Here is a 17,345-nt window from a genome sequence, read left to right as displayed (position 1 = left end):
GGTCGTATGTGGATCAGCGTCGCATATTCAAAAGCTAATCTAAAAAACAGCAAAATGGGCCCGTCTGGAAAAACTGATTATTGTGTGATTTCAAGTGAGTTACAATTAAAATGAGACGGTATTTATGCTATTATATGGCATTTCATTCTGAAGGGATTAAATCAACAAAAGTCATACCAGAAAGGAAATTTTAAAATGGCTGCGGCTGTCACGCAAAAGAACGATGAAAAAAATTAGAATAATATTGCTCACGTTTTTTATGTGGGAACTTGGCGCAAAAAGCATCTTGGACGATGTCAAGACATGCGCCGTATATATTGCCTTAGGGTCGCTTAAAAAGTAACTGACTACCGACAAAGCATGAGAAAAACTAGTGACTAGCGACAAAAAATATTTGCCGACTACCGACATTTTATTATTTCCGGTATTTTCACTCTTTACTTCCATCGTAAATCTACTTAAATTCGGCCGTTTCAGAATCTGCACTATGTATTTCCTGTTGCATCAACTTTTTAGTCAATTATTAATCCATAATTAATTTATTGTCAATAAATTATTAATTACTAATCAATCCTAAATAATGTTTTTAAAAAAATACAAAAATAATGTTTTTAAACTTAAACAAATAGTGACTTTTTCAACACGCGGTAACAACATCCTGGATCCGGTTTTGACGAACTTGAAAGAATTTTACGCTCCTCCACTTAAACGGCCTGCGTTTGGGTCGTCTGACCACGCCTCTGTAGAGGTCCGCCCACTGATTAGATCTAATACCGTGAACTCTAAGGTCACTGCGAAATCGCGTGGCTTTCGCACATCTAAGAGACTCGCGATGCGCACCTACCTGGAAAATGTAGATGTGCTGATGTGGATACACTCGTCAGCAGCAAAGTCTCTTGCCAAGACAAAGTTAAGATGCTTGAGACTATCGTGGAAACAGGCATGGACGCCCTGTTCCCTACAAGAAACAACTATCTACACTAACAACCCTCCTTGGTTGAACCAAAAGCTAAAACGCCTTATTTACAATCGCCAGAAAGCGTTAGCAAAAGGAGACCAAGACCGTTATCGGTTGCTTAGAAATTGTGTTAACAGGGAGCGGAAGGTCTGTCGCGCCAAATTCTACAACTCTAAAAGAGAATGCCTCAAGGACTGTAAACCTGCAACTTGGTGGCGGGAGATTAAGAAGCTAAGTGGTATTTCTGAGCCTGTCGGTGGTAATGGCATTACAAACTTGCTTCATCATATGACTCTGTCGCTGAATCCCAACAAGCAGAGTTAGTGCGTGTCGCGAATACTATCAACCACCCCTGCGCCACGCACATTTCCTCCGGATGACGCACTCCAGGTATTAGAACTGTCAGTACTTCAGAAGCTCTCTGCTTTAAATCCACGCAAAGCATCCGGCACAGATGGCAGTCCTGGTTGGGTTCTGAATGAGTGTGCGGACATACTAGCCATAGCCCCGTTTGTGAATGATTTTCTTAATAGTTCTTTTCGGGAGGCTCGACTCCCGCAGTCTTGGAAAGATGCTGATATCACCCCGGTACCAAAACAGAAGCCCATAAATGACGTAAATAAAGATCTTCGTCCGATATCCTTAACGCCCGTTCTCTCTAAAGTTGCGGAGGATTATGTTGTGGAGCACCTTGTTCAACCAGCAATTTTAGCAAAGGTTGACCGGCGCCAATTCGGAACTGTCCCTGGGTCAAACACCACGCATGCTCTTATTAGCATGATCCACTCATGGCTATCTGCTACTGACGGGAATGGTGCGACAGTCAGAGCTATCTTACTTGACTTTCGTAAAGCATTTGACCTGATTGACCATCGGATTCTGGTCGACAAGCTCCACGCCTATGACTTCGCCCACTCGGTAATCTCGTGGATTGTTGATTTTTTTCTCCTGTAGCCGACAAAGAGTTAAGATTGGCCAAGACTGCTTCTCGGAATGGGGCGCAATTCCATTAGGCGTCCTACAAGGTACGTAGCTCGGCCCCTGGTTATTTCTCAATATGATAAATGATCTTGATGCCCAAGGGGTCGACCTCTGGAAGTACGTAGATAACACAACTCTGGCTGAGGTTGTCAACAAAGGAGAGGAAAGTACCGTCCAGCATTCCCTTGACGAGTTGTCCTGCAAAGTAGCCACTGATAGATTCCAACTTAACGAAGCCAAGTGAGAGGAACTGCGTATTAGTTTTAGTAGGTCGGAGATAGATGTCGAGCCAGCTAGAATTAACGGCAGGGAATTGGCTCGCGTTTCCCAAGCAAAGATCTTAGGCGTTACAGTGTCTGATGACCTAACATGGAACTGTCATATAGCAGAAATACTTTAAAAAATCAATAAGCGCTTGTACTTTCTACGGCAACTTAAACGCGCTAACATTAAGGTTAAGGAGCTACTCCTTTTTTACTTAACTTGCATTAGACCAGTGACCGAATACGCATGTCTGGTGTTCCACCATTGCCTGCCCCAATACCTATCAATTGATCTCAATTGATACGAATGCGCGCTCTACACAGCGGGGCTGGAAACGTTACACAATCGTCGCGCAACCATATCTCAGAAATTATTTGCCGACATTCAGAATCCAGCTCATAGGTTGTATAGTCTTCTTCCAACTCAAAACATGTGCCCGGTAAATCTAAGGCGCAGACGCACTATTTATCTGTCTGTCTGTCAATCTGTTTAATCTTGTTTATACATGAAATCTGTTAAAAAAAAGCGAATACTAGCACATATTCACCGACTCCCGACAGAGACCGGTAATTCTTACCGACTACCGACAAATTCTGGAAATTTTAACTGACTACCGACAAGCAGACCCCCAGTCCAGACCCTGTTGTCTGTGAGGCAAGTAAATGGATTACTATTGTGATCGTTTCGGTGCTTATTCCGTTGAATAAAACAACAACAACAACAAGCGTTGGAGTAAATTTGAGAAGAAAATAACGTTAACCGTGATAACAATACCGAATAATTAGCCGTGGCCGTAGCCTATTATTTACCGTTAACCGTAAATCATGTATACCCTATTGAGACCCTGTTGCCAACCACGAAAGGGCATTTTGAAACTTTTTAGGGGGGGAAGGGAGGACATTTTGGAAGAAAAAAAATCAAACCAAAAAAACCCAAAAAAAACTAAAACCAAAACTTCATCGTTGTGTCCAAATTAAAAATGCTTCACTATTAGACAAAAAATCCCATCCGACCATCCCGCAGCCCTTGTTCGTAACCACGCATCGTGACGTGGCTAGCTCGTAAACACGCATGCGTAACTATAACGTGATTACGTGTACTAGTCTGGCCCCAAGCCAGGTGCAAACCTTGAACATGGTATATGATGAACGTGTACTTATAGCATGCTCAACAGGCGCTAGTTGAGAGAAAGACGGAAAAGCTGAGCTTAGTTGCGCAATAAGTAGACGTCGGAGCTGAGCTTGCGAGCGCTGACATGACGGGAAAACATGACGCTTCAAATAAGCCCATTTCACATCGAATAAGGTGGAAAATTTTTCTGGGTACTTAGTAACTTAAAGCAAACAAAATATCAAGTGCAACTTTTTTTAAATTGATGCGAATTTTTGTAAAGTGTCATTGAAATTTGAGCTTTACGTCCCTGAGCTCGTACATAGCGCAAGGGTGGTCAAGGGAAAATTATCTTAAAAAGCCAAAATCTGGTTATGTGCACTTTGGCCTCACGTTATTTGTGTTTTGAAAATCGGTCCGTAATACAAGGAACCTATAACCATTGTAAGAAATTGTGTCTTCTTTCTGTATCTTGAATTGCGCGTTTTCCAGGTTTTTCCGTCATGTCGCGAGCGCTGCATCCAATAAAACGGCTTTTCTGGGGGCTTTTCTGAGGGCTTTTCTGGGCCACTTCTCGAGAGCCTGTTTCGCAGGCTAACATAAGCCATGTGGGAAAATTACCGATTAACAAGGAAACAAGAACTAGTGAATCAATTGCCATTTTTTAAAGTTTACTAAAAGTAAAACTTTCAACACTTTGATAATAAATAATTTTCTGGAAAATAACATGTTAACATTGTTAAACTATTTACAACTCTCGCTTACAGGTTTATATAATTATATGTAACTTTGAAAAAAAAAATGCGTTTTTCAGACATCTGTTATCTTAACAAACGTTACGAAGCACTAGTTGCTACCAAGGTATCTCTACCGTAAAATAGTTTTTTAAATAGGTCTGTGACGCACTCTTTCGACCATTTTGAATTTGACCTTCTGCTTACAGATGTGTTTAACTTCATCACCACACTCCCTTTCTTTTCTTGAGTAGTTGGTAAACCCTTTCCCTCTTTGTCTAGATCGGTTAAAATTTGGCCTACCCCTCAAGAGATATTATCTTAGCTTAAGTGAAATCTTAAAAGCCTGAGCTGGCTAAAATAAATTCTACCACCTTTACCTCCCCATAATGAGACGACCAGGGCGTCATTCGTAGATGGCTTACTTTTGAAATATAAGGCGAGCTTACGTTAGAGCACTAAAATGTGTGAGAACTTTAGGCTGAGTTAACAGATCCCCGCTCAAAATCTAAACGAATCTTGAAACTCGCTTAAGTTTCGTTTAGATTTTGTGCGGGGGTCTGTTAACTCAGGCTATGAGAACTTGAGCCAGTTCCTTTTATGGGGATTCTTTTAAAATATAGGATAGGCTTTTGTTAGAACGCAAAAAAGTAAGATCTTGAGCCAATTCATGCCAAGATGCCAGTGAAGTCTTCTAAAATATAGAACAGGCTTTTGTTGAGGGAAAGATGAGTGAGAACGTGACCCAATTGAGGGGATGCTTAAGACTAAGTCTGCTCCTTTCCCATAACTACGAGACGTCTGAGACGTCATAGTATTTATCTAAAGAACTTGAGCCCATTCGGACAAGCTTCCAGCCCTCCACCCCTTCCCACTTCTTTTCAATAAGGAGATGTTTGGGGAATCGTCAAGAATTGAAAGAATTTGAACTCATTCGTTTTAAGAACAAGATTCAACTCCCCCCACTTTTTCACCATAAGAGATGCCTGGGGATTCGTCTAAAGAACTTGAATCCAATTCAATGTTTCAACGCTCCTCCCCCACCTCCACCCCCCGTTCTCTTCCCGCTCCCACCCTGTACTCTTCCAAAAATGAGATGCCTTGAGAATCGTCTAAAGATCTTAAACACACTCAGACAAGTTTCAATGCCCCTCACTCGTCTTCTTCTCATAACAAGAAGCCTGTGGCCTCATCTAAAGTCCAAGACGGGTTCATGTGGTAGCGCCGCGCGCCGTGGGTAGAACACGTGGTTATCGCGGTACTGAAGGAAGTTCTCCACGCTCGACATGTAGATATCAGCGAAGCGCACGAGACGGCGCGTGAAGTACGTGGGGTTATGGTACGTGCGAAATACGCTGCCGAAATGTGGGTTGAATAGCGTCTTCAACTTCGTCCTGAAGATGAATGCCAGAATGCTTGTTAACTAATGTTTTAACTTCGTCTTGAAAAAAGGTGGTCATTAGACTCTAACTGTAAGAAGTTCGAATCAAACCATATCCGGGTCAGACCATACGAATATAAATGTCCAAAAACAGATTTTCAAATAACTTTAGCACTGGGCCACAACATCCAAGGTCGATTGAAAATAGATTTGCAAACAGAACAATGTCCAAACCGCTACCGAAAAAGGATGAAACTTAAGAGATGGGAGAAAGGCTAGGGTATCACCGAAACAAATAACCTTACAAATAACTTACCGTATAAGTGATCATCACCAGTCTTACCGTAATTGGCGCCGCTCGGCCTTCCATTCTTCAAGTGTGGAGAGTATTTCCTCCCTATCGTGGACCTACGGAAGGAACGAAGTGTACTTGAGGGCTTGGTATAATGGTAATTACTAGATCACAGCAGCCGTAGTGATGGCAGTTATGGTGGTTATAGTAGTGCGGGTTGTGATAGTAGTGATGATTGTAGTGGTCGATGTAATGGTGGCGCTGATATTTGTGGCGATGATACATGGTTGTGATGGTGGTGGCAATGATAGTAGTGATGCTGGTGGTGTTGGTGATGCTAATGATGGATGTGTTGTAGAGATGAATCTGACTGTGTATTTCGATACTGTTGATAATGTATGTTACCTGGATCTCTGCGATCAGATCCTGCAAGGTGAACAGCCACACTACTGACTTCTGGTATTCGGGAAGATTAGTGGTTTGAATCTCACGCTGTCAAAATTTTACAGAAATTAGTCCAAGAACACGAAGGGGAAGCCTGGCAGCTATTAAAGCCGCATTGTCACCAGTTTACATCCCGAGAGCCGACGGAAATCTCAATCTTCAAGAGACGAAAGAATATATTAGAATCCGCGCTATTTAACAGGCCATCCGCTCTGAATTATCAATCAGATCTTCAAAGAAACTTCCAATAGACACACTGCATTCACAACTTTAAAATATTTTTCGCGTTTTCATTTAAAAAATAATCGGAGATTGTTACGTAATCGACTGGAAGTAAACTGGTGACAATGTGGCTTTTAAAAACTATACGACAACGTGGGCGACGACGACAGAAAACAATAAAATTGGATTGCGAATTTAATAGAAGCACGTGCAAATGTGTTTTGCCCTAAACAGTTTCGCCGTTTTCCACCAAACCAGGAGCTGAAAACTCAAACTTTCACGAACAATTGAGGTCGCGAACGTTTACCCTGTAATATTAACTGTAGAATCACGTGTCCTTAGATTCCTTTAATCGTTTTCTAGCCCTAGTAATGATTTGCTTATTCATTGCAATTTGCTTGGGACTAAACGTCAAGTGAGAAAATTTTTTTTGGATATCGTTTTCCCAGCCGTTGCCGTCGTAAATCTTCAGATCCCTACTGTAGCCTGGGTCATGTACCTCCAGCTCAGGAATCACAGCCCCAGTACGCCAGCCGTGGTGCAACACAGGATCCTGTGTAGATACAATTTAGCAATGTTAGATTACCGCGCACTGTCACCAAGACAAAGTTTCAAAATGTCTATGTCGGTCGCCATTTTGTCTTCTAGAAAAATACCCAAATGTCGGCTGATTTAGGGAAACTATTGCAATAGCATCGAATGAATTTGTAGATGAAGTATAAAATTTCAAAGTAGTTAATTTAAAACAATTCGCGGATAGGCGAAGTCTGGGGTTGCTCAAATCAACAAGTGATGAGCAGGGAGTATTAAAAATGGCCGCAAGTACAATGCATCATGGTCAGGCCCACATGGCTCATTCCGTAAGCGGTGAATGAGCGGTTTACCTTAAGGTCGCTGTAAACATGATCACCAAAGTAGAGCACACTTGGGCCGTACCAACCAGTGAACTTGATGAACTGGTCTACATTACCCTGTGACATGGGAAGAGATGATTGAGAATTAAGGCATCTAAACCGGTGAGCACAAGCCGATGCTCCTAATTCGATCCTAATGATAAACGGTGCACGCTACGCACCTCGATGTATATTTGTCCTTTCTCAAACTTAGAGACTTTCTGCCAAGTAGGGCGAGCTTCTGATGCATCCACGCAACGGAACGGCCTGGTGAAATACTCAATTATTAAGGTGTAATTTATACACACCTATTTCAATTAAGGCTGCACCCAAGAATCGATGGCTGAATCTTGGTATCTGGACCCCGTGTAAACGTCTAGAGGTACATAAACAAGAATTCAGAAGCTTCCTAAACCTGTGTTTGGTTTTATTTACCCTTATGTTATTATGTATTTGATACCCATAAAGCAATGCGGGTTACGACACAAAGTTTCTCCGAGGAAAGCCCTATCTGAAATAAGTGTATGAATATAGACATTGTTTACTGTACTACTGATGGATGGTTGCCTACATAGCTCATAATTTCTCACTGTACGTGTTTTGTACCGATATACCTAATTGTAGGAGGTCAGTTCTCTCACATTACATCTCGTTCATCATTTTCCCACTGTTCTCCACGTACCGATAGACCTGATTATAGAAGGTTGGTTCGCTCACATTTAGTACATCTCTTTTACCATTTTCCCACAGTAGTCTACTTACCGATAGACCTGATTATAGAAGGTTGGTTCGCTCACATTTAGTACATCTCTTTTACCATTTTCCCACAGTAGTCTACGTACCGATAGACCTGATTATAGAAGGTTGGTTCGCTCACATTTAGTACATCTCTTATACCATTTTCCCACAGTAGTCTACTTACCGATAGACCTGATTATAGAAGGTTGGTTCGTTCACATTTAGTACATCTCTTTTACCATTTTCCCACAGTAGTCTACTTACCGATAGACCTGATTATAGAAGGTTGGTTCGCTCACATTTAGTACATCTCTTTTACCATTTTCCCACAGTAGTCTACTTACCGATATACTTGATTGTAGAAGGTTGGTTTGCGCGCCTTGGTGATAATGACGTCGAATAGTTCCTGCCAGCCGCCCCCCACCATATGGTCCATTCCACGATCGCTACAACAAAACAAGACAGTGCTTCAGCATATCGTGTTACTCAGATTGTAGAGCTCTTGTCAGCCACACCTTTTCTTATCATTCAATATCGAAAGACATGTTATATATCACGAGAAAATATCGAAATCATCATCTAAAAACAAAGTTTTATACTGACACACAAACGGTCATGTGATTCCTTGAGCTCCGTTTTTTCGGCATGGGAGGCAATAACTTTAAATACTTACACAAAGGTATAAGGGCTGTTTGTTATAAGAAACGTCTTTCTCCCGGATGCTCGTATCTTGTTCAGCATTTCTCTCAGCAAAGGACTCTTTTCTAGGTACATACCTAATTACAAATAATACTCGCATCACATCGAATCACAAGCATACAATGCATATGGGAGGAAGGGGGGGGCCTTCTCCTACCCGCTGCTGACATGCATGGTCAACTACACACAAGTAACACCTCAATGTATAATACACCTTGCCAACTTTAGAATCTAAATTTGTTAGATTCCTATTTCCCGAATTTTTTTTTTCAAGTTTTATCAAATTTGAGGGTCATGCTTTACAACTCAGAGAATCGTTTTTTTATGATCTCTACCAAAACCAAGCTTTTGGGACGTAAATTTAAAAAAAATGCTTGTTTATTCTCACACCTTACAGCATACAGTAGGTGGCTGAATTATAGGAGAGGGTCAGCCAAAACTCTTTAATTAACAACAAACTTTTACAAGGATTTTAGGAAGGCGGGGGGGGAGGGGAGGCACTATCCCATATGCTGTGGGGTAAAATGTGTTTACCAACAATAATTTAATGATTATTCCTAACACAGACCCAGGACTTACCAATATTATTCATAACAGCTTCATACATCTGTCCAGAAGCATGGACACTCTCAACAGCTTGCTGCATACAAAAAAAATTAAAAAAACTTTTTTATCCTAGTGATCACATCAACTGGTATAAAACAAAAACAGGAAAGCTCCCATTCTCAGAAAGGCTATGTAGTTCTAACTGTGTTACTTACCACACAATCTCTAAACAGGTTTTCTGGATCATAAGGTATACCATTTTGGTTGAAATACTGCAAGTGACAAAATATAGAAATTGCAGACCAAATGACTCTGATGACCAATAGTGACAGTGGTGATAATAATGATTATGATGATGATGATGTTGAGTGGACAATGAGGTTTGTGTGATAATAATATAAAATGTTTGATGGTGACAATTATGAAGATGAGGTTCTGACTGTACCTCTGTCACATTGGAAAGAAGACACATCTCTGGGTAGGAAAACATGTCAATCATGTGATGAATTGTTCTCCTAGGGCCCTGCAATAAAAAAAAGTCAAAAATAACTTTAGAAACCAACTGTGTAAGGGGTTAAAGAGGGGCAACTTTGCCTTTACACTCCCACACAATTTGTTAACCCATTAACCGGACCATTTTCTCTCTTACCTAACTGTCCTAGCTCGCAGTGTTACTCAACTTCCCTTCTTAAGTGGACTTTACAGTCTAGTAAGTGGGTTCTTCCAAACCCTGTGAACCCCCCGCTACAGGCCTGGTAGGGGTTAACTTTTGTAACCACACTTGGAAATGTGTAGGGTAAGGTTTTGTACTAACACTTAAAAAATTGCAGGGGTTAAGTTTGTACTCACACTTAAAAATGTGACCGTCCATGGGAAAACGTACACTAAGGTTTTCAAACTCATGGGCATGGGCATTGACACGCCGTTTAAACAGATTTTTTTCCGTTGACACAGATTTTTTTCCGTAGGTTTTTTTTATAGGGTATAAGTTTGTACTCACCCTTAAAAATGTGTAGGGGATAAGTTTGTACTCACACTTAAAAATGTGTAGGGGTCAAGTTTTGTAATGGCCAGGTGGGTGCCTCCATATATTCTGAAGACCTCTTCGTCTTCCACCTCCTGAAGACCTCTGTAAAAAAAACATGAATTTTATCTTGCTTTAATTACAAACATTTTCCATTCAAGTAATACCTGGATGATAGTTAGCTAAGAGGCTTTGCGCCCGGGCAGTTCTAGATCTACCATGCACCTGTATGTCTGGGTCTGTCAGTTCACATACCTGTATACAGAGCCAAGCATGATATTGTGAAAAGCATCAATCTTGAGTAAAAGGCCCTGTCAACACAAATAACAACACATAGTATGTGTGTAAGTTGAGTAAGGGGTCCATTTGCCAGTCAATTCTTTCGAAAGGAGAAATATATTAGGAGTGTTACACGACCGTATAATCCTAATCCACTTTAGTCTTGAAGAGAATCTGCTAAAACAGTAGGCAACATGTACTAAGAAGTCATGTAAGAGGCAAGTTTAAGGCATAGTAAAATAAAGAGAAGTGAAGTGAAGGTTAGGGTTATCATTTATATGTATGGGGTTGCTATTCAGCCTTGCAAAGAGAGTGACGAAAAAAAAATAAAATAAAATAACCCTTTTAAGACAAAGAAAATTGCAAGGTGCCTATTGGAGATAGTCAAGCCTATTTCAAGGTAGGTATTTGTCTCAGATGCTATGATAAGAAGTTTACTCTATCAGCAGTATAAATTTAGCACCACATTTTTTTTTCATAAAACGGCAAACATCAAACCTCTGGGTGTCACATGACAAGGCCTTGCGGTCAGGTTTGCAGTCCGCGGTTTGACCTCGAAAGCACTGTCTAGCTGTAAGTGATTTACCTCAGCAGTTTTCCCATCAAATTTTCTATTAGCTCACATTTGAGACCATAAATTAGTGTTCTTAATCATTTGACTCTTGAAATAATATATTTTTATTGATAATTTGTAAAATTACTAATAATTTTGGCTCGGTTGAAGTCGAGCACATGTTTTGCACTTTTTCCCGCCAAATGCCACATTTCCTACCAAATATGCTAAACTATGTTTTCGCCCGTACGTCAAACCGCAAACCGGTAATGGCGGTTAACCATAGTTTTCTGTTTGCGGTTAATTCTGAAAACATGATGCGAAATGTCTCTATCAACTTACATTGACAGTGTCATAATGCAGACCTCTTACAGCAAATTCAGGATTGTACTTCATGCCCTCAACACCTTTTGGGTACTACAAAATACACATAAAGGGACACAATTCATAGTCTAGATAAGGAATGTTGCACACAAATAAACTTTAGTTTGTAACCAACAGATCTCAACAGTCAAGCAACTCAACTCCGTACATTTTTGTACATGACACAGGGTCACGTCATCCATGAATTATAAGGACAGATGCAAGCCAAAATAAGATCAATTAATTTTACACAACAACTACAGTTGTTGACATCAAATGTGCATGTGTACTGTAATCACCAACTTTTCTCTACCAATCAGCATTAAATAAGCATTTGTGGTTCTTACTCCAAAAAAGCTGAGCAGATTCCCAACAGCCAAGTCGTAAATCAAGAAGTGCAGAGTATTTGAGTATGAGGCCAGTGTGTAGTCATAGTCAAACCCATACACGTTTATATATTTTAGGCTCAACTCATTATTTGCAAAGATCCCTTGATCCTGAACAACAGTGTGTTCATAGTTTTCTGTGAATAGAAATATGTAGAAACAATGGTGTAAGAGTCATGTAAAGGTAGGTGCTACAGTGTTGTACCCAATAATGTTATTACCATAAGCATGGGGTGGGCGTGGGCACAATTTGCACTTTCCCTTCCACCCTTAAAGTGACAATCGCACCAGTTCACTCCTCGTCAACAACGTATTAATCTCTAATGTTTTAAAAGGAAAACTAGAAATATAGCAACATTTTAAAACCAGTGTGTCTTTTGGAAGTTTCTTCAAAGATTTGACTGACAATGTATTGCAGAAGGTCTGTTAAAAAGCATTGAATCTAATAGATTTCTTTGTCATTTTTCAGTTGAGGTTTCCATAGGTCTGCCAAAAGTAATGCATGTATCAGGTTAACCCCGTGCAAACAACAGGCAATGTGGGGCATTATTTAACACTGTAAGACAATTTTTGCCTTTGGGGGAGGGGAATTATATCGCATTTGAAAATATAGTACACACAGGATTACCCTGGGGATTTGTATGGTCAGTATGTTGTATGGTATTTAACAAGATTTCCACCATTTGGACTAGTGGCTTTTGATGTCGCCTGTATTAAGTCGTGTGCATATTGCTTGTTTATTGGCTCATATGTACAGTTAAGGAATAACGAGATTTGCGTTGTGCCTGTCTGTAAGTCACGTGCGATATTTGGTTTGTTCATGGGTTCATATGAACAGTTAGAAATAACAAGATTTGGGTACCCCCCCCCCCTGTAAGTCGCGTGCAATTTCCTTGAGTGCTTGAAATATGTCCTTTAGCTTGTTGAAAAAATCACACACGTTTGACATTTATTGTATGTACTTCTTCTTTCAATGGAAACTTTTATTTCCTTGTGTACAGCTTATTTGGAACTTAAATTGTTCCCGAGGAGTAGAGATTTTGTCACTTCTTTATCGCCCCATACCCAGGGGGGATTTTAAGCTTCTTGATTGAATGTTCTTTAAATCCCCCATGGTCCCCATGGGTCAACCCCTGGGGAAAGCCGCTGATACATGCATAAACTGATGCAATTGCCGCTTTAAGGAGTTCACCACAAGAAGTCAGCAAAGCTATTCTGATTCCTTCTTTTTTCTAACATTTGGAGTTCCCTCCTGTAGAAGAGGCTAATTGACAATAAGGGGCCAAAGAATCAAATAGTGATAATGACAATAATAACAATAAAAGTGAGGGTCTGATAAAACGGGAGTGGGGCTGAATTTTATTAATATTTTCAGGTGTGAGAGCAACCAATTTCACCATTAACTTTTTGAGAGAGAAAACAACGGTTGAAGCCCAGCATTCAAATGTGTGGTCTCGCCTTTGTATGACACTGACATACTCAAATTTAACTACAGATTTCAATACACAGAATCAAACCAACATGTTAGGAAATATAGGGCTTAATGCTGGTTATATTTGTTGCAGGGGTCCGTCACTTATTCATATATTTTGAGCCTTTTTTTGAGAATGTGTCGGTGGACTATGACCTTTCAGAGCTCTAGCAAAAAATCATGATTTTCAAACAAACCCACCTTCAATTGAGTGTTTGCGCTCAATGTAATCATCCTTAATTTCTTGAACGCTTCGAATTCCATCTCGACTAAAAAATCGTTTTTGAAAGCATCGAGATGTAGCTTTTGATCTAAACGCGCGGCACGTAAGAAACAGCAAGGAAAACCCTCTGATCGCCGCCATGTTTGTTGTGGTGCGCACGTTTTTTTTAGGTGTTTATTTTCTTTTGGTATACCTATGCACACAGGGTACCCAATTTAAAGTGGTGGCTAGGGGCCACACCTCGGAAAGTTCTGCATGATTTAAAAATAATTTATGAGTTATAAGAAACGTATAAATTTCCATAAATTGTTTTTGTTCTGAATAAATTTGGTATCTACTTTACTATTCACTTTAACAAAGAAGTATTCTTGAAATAAAAAGAGAGCTTCCTCCCTATTAAAAAGAAGAAAGGGAGACATAGTAAATGAAAAAGATAAGAAAATAATAAAGATAAGAAAATGCTTAGAACAGTTGCGTCGATAGTGAACTCCAATCTTGGAAAGAAAAAAACCATAAGAAATTGGCCATTTCAGACCGACCTGACCCAGCGTGCACTGCGCGCGTTGCTAGCCGTAGTTCCATCGTAAAGTTGTTGCACCCGCTCGCCGTGTGACTTCGGCTGAATTTTCCCAGCGATGCGAATTGTTTTCCTCTGCAAAGGCAGCAGGGGAGATGTCCTTCCGGTGTTCTCTCTCCTTCTCGGCTACAAGTACGTTTATTTTATTCTAATATTCTAAACTGTTGTTATGTGTGTTTGTATACAGACAGTGTTGATATCAAATTGTTCTAGAACTTGTTGTAGGTGTCGACGAGTTTTTGAACTTTTGAATAGAAACATCATTGAACAGACAATAAATCTGGACATGTATTATTCTGCAATTTATACTTCTTTTTTAGAACTTGACGTCGCATTGGGTCTTAAATTGCGCAGTTTTAAATCGCCCCTCTGAGACCACAAACATATCGATTCGACACCAACTGATCCATGAATATCATGCAAATAAGTCATATGCACACGAAACCATGATGTTCTTAAGTTATCTAACCTCTTTAAACTTATTTTTGTAACCAAATGTTTAATTTTAAAGATACTTTTTTTTGTTGTGATTAAAGAGACAAGTTTTATAGATGATTTACTAAGGTTTGTTTACAAAAGGGCGGCCACCATGTAAATACAGCGATAACGGATACTTGACTAAACTCAATAAGCCGGAAGTTATAAAATTGCATAAGCTCTGTTATGGCACAACAAGCTAAAATCCACATTCCACCTATATTCCAAGATCATGCAGAACACAATCCCACATGCTACTTTCTAATAAACAGATTAAATTTATTGTTTTTCATCGTTCTCTTGTCACTTGTAGTAAAAAAAATAATGGCGACCACTACCTCAAGAGACGAAAAAGACTTGAATTTAACAGAAATCCAACGGAATCTTGTGTTCCCTTTGAAAAACTTAAGTAAATTGGTGGGGTCTTTTGCGTTGCCTTTGCTCTCGACATGCATAAAACGCCAGTCAGGCATTAATTTATTACCAACATGCTGGCCATGTGCTGACAGTTTGCACACCTGCCTTAACTCCGGCCAAACACTCTGCAATGCCGGCGATACTTGCACAGGGTTATATTCACCATAATGTTTTGTTTGATTTTGCTTGATTACTGAACCCAATCAAAATCACCTGCCTTAACTCCGGCCAAACACTCTGCAATGCCGGCGATACTTGCACAGGGCCATATTCACCATAATTTTTTGTTTGATTTTGCTTGATTACTGAACCCAATCAAAATCAGTTAAAAATAAGTGTTTCATTGCATTTGATTGAGATGCGTTTGATTGAGATGTTATCTGGCCAAACACTCTGCAATGCCGGCGATACTTGCACAGGGCCATATTCACCATAATTTTTTGTTTGATTTTGCTTGATTACTGAACCCAATCAAAATCAGTTAAAAATAAGTGTTTCATTGCATTTGATTGAGATGCGTTTGATTGAGATGTTATCTAAAGTTTCTGATTGATTAGTTAATGGTTATCACACACAATTTTTTCCCACATTTGTCATCCCTTTGATAGAGGTTCTACCATAAACATGACATTATCTGTTCTATAGGAAGTTGAACCCCACTGACTCATGTGTCCTGGCTACTCATGCTCTGCACAAGGAAAAATTTCTAGGCCTTGCCAATAAACACGGAGTTGAGTTTGTTTCCCTTGATGACCAAAATGATACAAGTGAGGCCTTGAACTCCCTACAAAGAACTGAGGTAAGAGATTAATAATAGAATGTAATCATTGCTATCATCCTTAGCCTAAACACCACATTATGTCATTATAATCTTGTTATTATTATTATCACACTAGCATATATTATCATTACTCATATCATCATTTGATATAAATCTATGATGAAATGTGTGATAACATGATTGGCTAAAGTCATGAAGTAAGATCATTTTATGGGATTAGTATTCACCTTCAATCAATATGACATGACACCTTTTGTATTTTCTATAACTCTTTCATATTATCCTATCATTATCAGCATAACTACCTATATTATCATCATTGTTAGTATCATAACTACCTCCATCATCATCATCATCATCATCATCATCATCAAAATCAAAATCACCTCCATCATTATCATTATTATCATAACCACCACATCCATCATGATCATCATCATCATCATTAAAATAGCCTTCATCTTCATCATCATTTTACTAATATTCACAATCTCTGACAGCTACAAGTCAGCAGTGGGCGTGGCTTTTCGAACAGTGAGCGCCAGGATCGTGTGCTAGAGATGCATGCTAGTTTGCATGCTTGCAGAGGTGCTGGTGCCATTGTGTTCAATTTGTTTGCTTGTGAAGGCTGGTTCATTGCAGAATACCCACACAAAATGAAAAGTATGTATTTGGTATGTAACCTGTATGTAAAAGGCATGTCTTTTTTGTACTGGATATGTATTGGGTATGTAAAAAAATACATACCTTTTACATACCTATACTTACATACCCTAAACATACCCTTTTCTTTTAGCCATCTATGTATTTGGTATGTAAAAATACATGCCTTTTATTCACCCACACTTACATACCAAAAACATACCAATCCTATCCAATGCACTTCTATGTATTTGGTATGTAAAAATACATACCTTTTATATATCTGTCCTTACACACCAAAAACATACCCCTTCTCTTTTAGACGTCTGTGTATTTGGTATGTAAAAATACATATCAATTACATATCCATTCTTACATACCAAAAACATACCGTTCTCTTTAATCCATATCTATGTATTTGGTATGTAAAAATACAAACCTAATATATACCCATTCTTTCATCCCAAACATTTGCCGTTGATCTATGTATTTGGTATGTAAAAAAAACATATCTTTCACATACCTATACTTTTATACCCAAAAAAATGGCAGTATTAGGCCATCTATGTATTTGGTATGTGAAAATACATACTATTTACATACCCATTCTAACATACCAAAAACACACCCATCTCATTGCTGTATTTGGTATTGAAAAAATGCATGCCTTTACATACCTATACTTTCAAAAAAGCATACCTTCATTCAGGGCTCTTCTATTAATTTCGTATTCAAAAATACTTTAACCTATTCACATACCCATTGTATGAACTAATAATAAAAATAATATTTATGGTAATGGGTCATTATTCTTGAAATCACAAAAAATTTATTTATAAATAAATAATTAATTAACTAAATAAAAAATCTGTAAAAACAATTATGAAAAG

General features: G+C 39.2%; 2 protein-coding genes across 2 annotated transcripts in view; one reads left to right on the top strand and one right to left on the bottom strand.

The window, feature by feature from the left end:
* Positions 1-3,967: 3,967 nt before the first annotated feature.
* On the bottom strand, positions 3,968-13,735 carry LOC5513196 (5'-nucleotidase domain-containing protein 3). Its single transcript, XM_048727515.1, has 16 exons — positions 13,540-13,735; positions 11,829-12,004; positions 11,461-11,535; positions 10,542-10,597; positions 10,298-10,391; positions 9,708-9,785; positions 9,478-9,534; positions 9,296-9,356; positions 8,691-8,793; positions 8,362-8,463; positions 7,462-7,546; positions 7,271-7,357; positions 6,886-6,939; positions 6,126-6,212; positions 5,772-5,836; positions 3,968-5,441 (listed from the first exon to the last, which is right to left on the bottom strand). The coding sequence occupies exons 1-16, from the start codon at positions 13,700-13,702 to the stop codon at positions 5,237-5,239; spliced, it is 1,548 nt and encodes a 515-aa protein (XP_048583472.1). The 5' UTR covers positions 13,703-13,735; the 3' UTR covers positions 3,968-5,236.
* A 365-nt stretch (positions 13,736-14,100) lies between these two features.
* Positions 14,101-17,345, top strand: part of LOC116617606 (sterol 3-beta-glucosyltransferase UGT80B1) — a 32,843-nt gene continuing 29,598 nt past the window's right edge. Inside the window, exons 1-3 of the mRNA XM_048727519.1 lie at positions 14,101-14,270; positions 15,678-15,831; positions 16,314-16,457. Of these exons, the coding sequence (XP_048583476.1) occupies positions 14,197-14,270; positions 15,678-15,831; positions 16,314-16,457 (372 nt within the window). The 5' untranslated portion in view covers positions 14,101-14,196. The remainder of the gene's footprint in view (positions 14,271-15,677; positions 15,832-16,313; positions 16,458-17,345) is intronic.

This window comes from Nematostella vectensis, chromosome 5 (assembly GCF_932526225.1).
Source record: "Nematostella vectensis chromosome 5, jaNemVect1.1, whole genome shotgun sequence".
NCBI lineage: Eukaryota > Metazoa > Cnidaria > Anthozoa > Actiniaria > Edwardsiidae > Nematostella > Nematostella vectensis.
The sequence above is the reverse complement of the archived record's forward strand: the minus strand, read 5'-3'. Positions and strand labels throughout refer to the sequence as shown.

Bases quoted from the DNA above. Each gene is read 5' to 3' on its own strand.
- LOC5513196 (XM_048727515.1), bottom strand. From the start codon at position 13,702: ATGGCGGCGATCAGAGGGTTTTCCTTGCTGTTTCTTACGTGCCGCGCG. The intron at 7,358-7,461 runs GTGCGTAGCGTG...CCCATGTCACAG, and splicing joins AAGGACAAATATACATCGAG to GGTAATGTAGACCAGTTCAT. The intron at 6,213-6,885 runs GTACATGACCCA...AAATTTTGACAG, and splicing joins CTGTGATTCCTGAGCTGGAG to CGTGAGATTCAAACCACTAA.